This window comes from Ziziphus jujuba, chromosome 5, assembly GCF_031755915.1.
Source record: "Ziziphus jujuba cultivar Dongzao chromosome 5, ASM3175591v1".
Taxonomy (NCBI): domain Eukaryota; kingdom Viridiplantae; phylum Streptophyta; class Magnoliopsida; order Rosales; family Rhamnaceae; genus Ziziphus; species Ziziphus jujuba.
The window spans coordinates 24,722,976-24,731,112 of record NC_083383.1 but is presented as its reverse complement, the minus strand read 5'-3'; the positions used below and the strand labels follow the sequence as shown (position 1 = coordinate 24,731,112).

The 8,137-nt window shown below is 29.9% G+C and overlaps 1 protein-coding gene across 1 annotated transcript; it reads right to left on the bottom strand.

Annotated features, from left to right (window-relative positions):
• Window positions 1-511: 511 nt before the first annotated feature.
• On the bottom strand, window positions 512-2,390 carry LOC107421447 (2-oxoglutarate-dependent dioxygenase 19). The gene is made up of 3 exons (XM_048474968.2): window positions 1,800-2,390; window positions 1,385-1,712; window positions 512-966 (listed from the first exon to the last, which is right to left on the bottom strand). Exons 1-3 carry the CDS (start codon window positions 2,306-2,308, stop codon window positions 721-723), a joined length of 1,083 nt encoding a protein of 360 aa, XP_048330925.2. The 5' UTR covers window positions 2,309-2,390; the 3' UTR covers window positions 512-720.
• Between the last annotated feature and the right edge of the window lie 5,747 nt (window positions 2,391-8,137).

Here is an 8,137-nt window from a genome sequence, read left to right as displayed (position 1 = left end):
GGATTTATTCCATGTAAAATATTTATCTCTTTAAATATTATTTCTATTTATTTCATTGTTTATATTACATTACTATAATTGTTGGATAGAAAATATAAATTACTAATTATGTAGAATGGATATTTTTGGTTTTATTATCAATAATTATAATTTAAGTTCCTTTCAAAAAAATATGTTTTCAATTGTTCCCTCCTACCAAACGTTTTTGGATCCGCATACGACAATTTAGGAGAAGAAATTGGGTGGTATCATACTTTCAATTTATAATGAAAACTCCCATCACCTACCAAAATCACAATTTCAACATTTTTGTTCTAATCAATAACATTATCTACTAAACAATGGATCACCAAACTCATCACATATAGTATTTATAGAATATACTTTTAAGTCTAGAGTCCAGACTTTTCTGCTGCTAAAATCTAAATTGTAATATTGATCCAAAATAAAAATAAATAAATAAAAATATACGTGGTGATTTCTTTTTTGGGAAGAGAATGACTATATAGTGTTATTGAAACAGCTTAAACATTCAATATAATTATTTCTAATCTTTGATTTCAAAACTCTTAGGCTCAATAATACGAGAAGTAATGTAATAATATTTATATGACAGAGCATATAAATTTATCAATTAGATGATGGATATTTATTTATATAATATGAAAATTTCGTATCAGGACTATCCTGATAAGAAAATGACGGGTGTATAGTCGTCGTCTAGAGTCGGATTTCATCCAGGCAAGGCTTCATGTAGCACTTGGCGCTTTGCTGAAGATCCAAAAAGTCATGGTATGAGATTCCTTTGTAAGCCGGTGGTCGACCTTGTTTCTCTACCAGTTCTGGTGCTGGGACTACTACCGTTTCCAGTGATGGTCCATGCGGAACTGCTATTGATATTCTTGGAGCTTTGTTGTTCACGACAGCTCTGTGCCACACGCTCTTGTACTTGTCATTCGTCAGGATCTATTTGTATATACACCATGCACAGATATTCAAATTAAACCAAATTTACTCCTTCAAATACTAATTAAGAGTAATATTCAAGATATATATGTTTTTATTTCACTATTAATCTATATTTTTGGTTGATAAATATTTTGAACGAAATTATTATAGTACCATTTATTATGCTGATGGTACTGAATCTAATGTTAGAACATCATGACATGTCACCTAAACGTCCAATACCAAAGAATTAGATTTTTTTTGTCATGATTGTATTTCATTGTAGCTAAAACATATAAATGAAAACGGTTTTTTAATCTCAATATTATTTTAACCAATTTTGTGAATAAAAATTATAAAAAAATAACTAAAAATCATTCCTTTTTTTTACTAACAGTTCATCTAACACATAATCGAAGATACAATGCATATATACCTGCATTTGGTCACCAAGGTTGACCACTAAAGAGTTGGGGATGGCATTCCAGTTGACCCATTTTCCTTTGTGTTGCACTTGAAGACCACCCATATCATTCTGTATGAGGATGGTCACAAGACCATGATCAGTATGAGGAGGTATTCCAATTGCTTTTTCTGGATCTGGGCAAGCTGGATAATAATTTGCAGCAAGGATTTGTAATCCTTGATCCCAATTCATGCTCTTCTCTATGTAGTCAGCCTCCAATTCCAAAGTCTCTGATATTGCTCTTAGTAGTTCTGTTGCTACTTCTCTGATTCTCTTACTGAACTCCAACGAGACCTCACTATATAATGTTTCAAGAAAAACTCATTAAGTTCAAAAAAAGAAAAAAAAAAAAAATTTGGATTTTGTAGAAACTAATTAAACTTACCTATATCCTTCTGGCTTAGCAAGTGAATGAAACAGAGGATGTGATATGACTTTGAGAAAATCCCTCCACAGAAGAACCTTATCAATCTCAACATTGAAACTTGTTCCACACTTGATGGGGTCCAGCAAATTTCTAGTTTGATACACTTTTTTTTCCTCCTCTGGTAGATTGAAGAAACCCTGGCAAACCTCAATCATGTTTTTCATAAGACTCTCAGGAATTCCATGGTTGGTCACCATGAAAAAGCCCCATTCTTCACAAGCTTTGCGTAGGTCATGGAGGATTTCGGCGCGTTGATCAGGAGAGGTGGACATGAGAAGAGAGAAATCAATGGTGGGCATTGAATGATCAGGATCATTTTGATCTGCTTGGTCATTCGGATTTGAGGCAAAAGTGTATTCAGAAGGGACAGAGGCTAGTCCACCTGATTCTGCAAGGTCTTTGATGCTTGTCATTTTGTTTTGCTGAATATCCTCTGTCTTTTGGGTTGGGGAAACTGCTGTGGCCATAGGAAGAGAGATTCCTAAGAGGAAAAACGCTACGGTGAATATTTTTACCAAACGAAAATGATACAGGGAATGTTACATAATGATACCATATTTATAGACAACAAGTTTGAGTTTGGCTATTGCTTTTGAGGGTAGGGAAGTAAGTTGTAATTGTATAAGTCAGCGTAAATTCATTTACATTGCTTCAGTTTTGTTATTATTTTATTTAAAGGTTGGATATAACAAAACATTATTAATCTTTATTAAGTATTTTATATATATCAAAATAAATATATTTGTTGTTTTTACTAGTTAATTTTAATAATTAAAAAATAAAATAAATTTATATTATATGATTGAAAAATATTGTAAAAATATAATTTTGACTTTAAATTATTAAAATTAATTAATAAAAGTTAATGAAGTAGCCTTTTTTGATAATTTTAGAAAATTAAATAAAATAAATAATAATTTTTCAAAAGTATAGAAATAATGACAAAATTGAAGAGTAAATAAATTTTTTTCTTATAAATTATAAAGTTAATTACACTTTAGTTTTATAATTTGGAAAAATTACAGATTTGATACTTAAATTTAAAATGTTTCAATTTAACTTTCAAACTTATGTTTGTTTTATTATTGTCGAGTTAAATTTTTGGTCCCACAAAAGGTGGTATTACAGCCACCCTGAGAAAATGAGGGTTCAACACATAGAATGTAGAAAGTTGTGATAAATAATGGGAACAAAAAATACAATATAAAAAGCTATAAATTTTTGACAAACCATTAAAATGGTTTGAGCTTAAATTTTATCAAGCTATATTTTAACATTGGTTAAATATGAAATCAATTTTAATCAAAAATTTTAATTGGGCCAAAATGCATTAAATTCAAGCAAATTGAAGAGTTCGATTCTTCCCCGGATAGCAACCCCCAGCGTCTACTTTTCCATTTGTTGTTTTCTAAGCCAGAAAGTACTCAGTCAAGTGGAATTAATTTCATTGTTAAATTTTCCTAGTTTACCAGCTTTTAATTTTTCCACAGACAGCACCTACAGAGCTTTGACTTTCTTAGCACGCTTGTGTCACCTGCTTAAATTGGAGCTTTGGACTACATGCCTAACTGAGACGCCGAAGTGGAACAGTCAATCAGCTGTGGGCCATGGACGGGAAAATATATAGCAATTAAGGAGGTGTGTATCCAAGTGATTGGTGTACCAAGAAATTGTTTGCTTCTGCATGTGTTTTTGATTTTGATATCGACAATGTTGACTCTCATCCGGTTCCCACTGATCGTAGTTGACATGTCACATCTGATTGTTTTGGGAGCATCGCAAGACTTTTTTGTTTGCCTTCATTTTGAGAAGGCCTCTTTTTCTGCGTTCATGAATTCCTTCGGTACCAAACAAAAAAAAAGAAAAAAATAAAAATAAAAATAAAAAATAATAGTAATAATAATAACACCTATACCTACGGTCCTACCTAAATAAAAGTCCTACTGGTTGACTAATTTAATATATGTATTGACCTTCTTGAGCTTAATTTATTAGGATTTACATATAACACGTTTTATTCAGAAAAAAAATTATAATATATATATATATATGTTATTTTTTAATAGAGATTGTTGAAATTTGAAGATTGTATTTAATTTCAGGCTTCATTTAGGTTGAATAGAGTATTGTTTAGAGCATTGTTAAATGGGGCTTTTTAAAATAAACAGCTTTTTTTTAATTATCATTTTTAATGATAAAGAGAATCATTGAATATAAAAAGTATATTTTTAAAAGTACCTCTAACGATATTTTCATGCCTTTTATTTTTATTTTTGTTTTATTTTTTAATTAAATTGATAGGAGGTCTTCCGTTTAGAGAAGTTTATCAAATTATTTAACGAAAGTTCAGCAAAACTCTTTTATAATTTAGATAAAACTCAATAATACATATAAAATATCAATAATATGACTAATATATTTTTTATAACATCAAAGGTACCAACTCAAATTCAAAGGGAAAAAAAAAAAATACAAAATGTCAATCCATCAGAATAATCTAACAAATATAAGAGATAATAAAATTTATTACAAATGAAAATATGAAAAGACGATATTAACAAAAATAGGAGATCCATTTTTAGTGAAGCATTTCCATTTTTGATGATTTCTTTTTCCAAACCCATATCCAAAAATATTAACAAATACCCATGCTACTTTATTTGTTTCTTAACAAGGAAAAATTTGAAACTACTACACTAGAGTTTTCCAAGTGCTGTTTTCCTTTGAAGCTGATATGTATTTTTTGGCTGAACAAAGAATAGGCTATTTATAAATACTGGTTGCTTCTATCATCAATCGGCTTTTTTGGCAGGCTTAAACGGAAAAGAGAATATTATTGAAGCCGAAATTGTTGTAAAGGAGTGGATCATAATACTCAATGATTCATTTATTTAATGGGCATAACTAGTGCTGCTTTACATGGAGAAAATGAATGGAATTAACATATGAAGAAAACAAAAGAAGAAAAAGAGAAAGCGGACTTTTTTTTATTATTATTATTTTTTTTTCTACCAGAAAATATATGGGGCTCAAGACTAAATTAAAGCCAAGAAAAATGAAAAAAGCATATTTTAAAACACTAGCCACGTGTGTTAATACATTAGGGGACAATAAGAGGGGTGTCACAATAGTCAAGAGAAATAAATAAAATTCATTTTAGCCAAAAAAGAAATAAATAAAATTCAACATTTTGAAAATTAAAAGCGGTGGCACTTAAAGCTGACGTGTCAATTGGGCCAGGTGTGAGCATATTCGAAGGCGGCCGAACCAGTTGAACCGTGGGGTAATCCTACCTCGTATGGACAACAATAACACAATTAAACTGGAAATTTTTGGTGTGTTTGAAAAGAAACAAAAGAAACAAAGGGTAGGGGAAAAAAAAAAATTCTGCCTTAGACAAGGTCCATAGAGATCCTTGAGGTCTCAAAGGGTGGGCTATAGTACAGAAAAAAAGTGGGGGTTTTTTTTGAAAAATAGCCAATTTTTTTTTTTTTTTAAAAAAAACTAGCAAACTATGGATCAAAATGTCATTGGTTAAATTGAAAATTACAACATATCTTTTCTCTTACCCTTTTTTTTTTTCCTCCTTTCTCAAGTAACTCATGCATTTCATCTGCTGTCATCCGTGTATCTCATCTACTAGTGAGCTTGTTCTCCTTGACGTTTCATCTGCTCTCACTCTTTTTTTATAGTATTTTCTCACTTTTGAAGCTAAAGCTAGGTAATTTTTTTTTCTCTTTTTCTCTTATTCCCATATTTTCTCATTTTTGTAATTTTAAACTTTTTTTTTAATATGGGTATGTAATAAATTAGTTTATGAGCTGTTATATTTGAGTTTAAAGATACTTAGGTGATAATAGTGTGGAAATGTGAGAAAAATTATGTAGAAATGAAAAATCGTGAAAACCAGTAAAATTGGAGGAAAATTGGCGAAAAAGATAAACTTCTACCATTTTCCTCTAGTTTGTTAGTTTTCATAAATTTTTAGCTAATTTTCCGCTAATTTTTTGCTAGCAGGAAAACTCTATATTTGGAGGGGAAAAAAAAAAAAAAAAACAGAATCAACTTTTTTAAAACAGTTAATATGTTTGTTTAGTATTATTCATATTTTTAAATATTTATTGATTTAGTTAAACGTTATTCATTTAATTTTGTAGTAAAATAGAAGATGATGATATTATATTTGCGATTGTACACAATGGAACATTGATACAAAATAATGGTAGTAATTGGGAGTATCGAAATGGTAAAAACATAATGATTTCCGTCGGCAAGAGATGCACAAAATCAGAGTTAGAGGATGAGGTTTTCAATTCTATTGAGATAGATTGAAATTAATATTTGTTAAAGCTAAAATGGATATATGAACGATGTGCAGAAAAGTTAGGTCCTACAGAAATATACAATGATAAGGATGTGAAATGTTTTCTTCAATAAGTGAGGAATGGAGGGATGACAATGATCTGGCCTTCATTGTATCTTAAGGCGATTTCGAAAGTTGAACATGTATCTAGAAATGTTCATCAAATAGCCTTTGCTTCGAATGGTGGGAGTAGTCTTCATTCTTATGCTTGTCCTCCAATTGGCATTCGTCTACCATAAGTTCCTGGTACTGAACCTATTCAAGCTACATCTCAGGAAATTATGGTTCATGAAACTCAGTTTAGAGATCAAGTTGATGTTCGTGGGGCCTAGACATCATTTAACATCCGCGAATGAGTTGATGTTGGAGGTGACTATGCTGAACGGTTTCCTAACAATGAGGAGTATGAGCAGTTGCATAATATTGATCATTATGAGAATTACAATGCAATAGGGGATGATGTTAGTATACAATCAGATGATGTTAATAATAATGATGTAGATTTTGAATATGAGTTGCCGGATAATAATAATGATATGCTTCCTGAAATGAATAATGAAGGAGTTGATGATGTTAGAGTTCATCTATTTTGACCCCAATATTAATTTATTTATTTACTAGAAATTGATTTTCTAAGTGGAGGAAATTAGTTTTTGACAAGAGTAAATATTTTTTGACATTTTCCGACAGGAGAAAATATTTTCTGACAGGAAGAAAATGATTTCCACTTGGAGAAAATTCTTTTCGACAAACTGAAAATTCCAGAAGCTTGAATTGAGTTGAATATAAGGGGTTTGTGCAAAATGGAATTCTAATAAACAAGCCACATTTTATAGACTGTAAAATTAGTTATCTTTACAACAAAATCCATCATTATCTTCGATAAATGAATATCAAAATAATCCATTATTATCTTTACATTTAAATGCTAATATAGGAAAAATGATACATCTTTAGTTTACTTCCCAAACTTATATGCTTAGTTCTTTGTTATAAGTCTCATGAGCATACTTCCTCCTCAAGGACAATATGTCATTTTGTGTGAAACTCAATGGTAATCTAGCATGTGAAAGCTACAATCACCTTTATATATTACTGTCCATTATATATTAGGCAACAGACCAACCACACATTATGGTTTCAACAAATCTCAAACATTATGGTTTTACATTCAAATATCCTATTAAATTCAACAAAAACACAGCTTCACATAAATTTCACATTCTAACCATACAATACAAACATTGTAGTCACACCAAATAACACAATATCACAATATCATAATAACAAAGGTTCAAAATTGATCAATTTACAGAGAGATGACTTTTTATCTCTAAAATAATCCATACTGAAAACAAAGGTTCAACGATAATTTCATTACATTAATGCAAAATTAGTTTGCATAATATTTTCTATTTTATTCAGAAAAACAACTTACATTAATGAGGGACAAACTGCCAATGCTTCTCTATCTTTTTATCTATCTCTCTTTCTCTATCTGTGTGTGTATGTGCGCAATTTTCTCAGGATGCACTTGTAACTCTACGATTGCAAGTTTTGTGCTGCAAATTTCTGCTTGATCCATCACTTACTCCTCTAATGCTGAAAGAAATACAAAATCAATATTAGTAACAAAACTTAATTATTTATATATTTTTTAGTTTAACTAAGATGAGTTAACTAAATTGAAATGAATTTTACAATAAAACATTTATTAATCACCACTATAATATCACCTTACAACTTCGACAATTTTTATTAATGAAATTATAATGTTAGTTGATATATGCTCTGAAAATTTATAGATTCTAGCTTGTAGGAAAGAATAAAAGGCACCAAATGCTTAAATAAAATCACTCAAGTTTCCAAAATGAGCTAAGAATGAATAGAAAAAAAATGATAATAATAATAATAAATAAACCAAATAAATCCA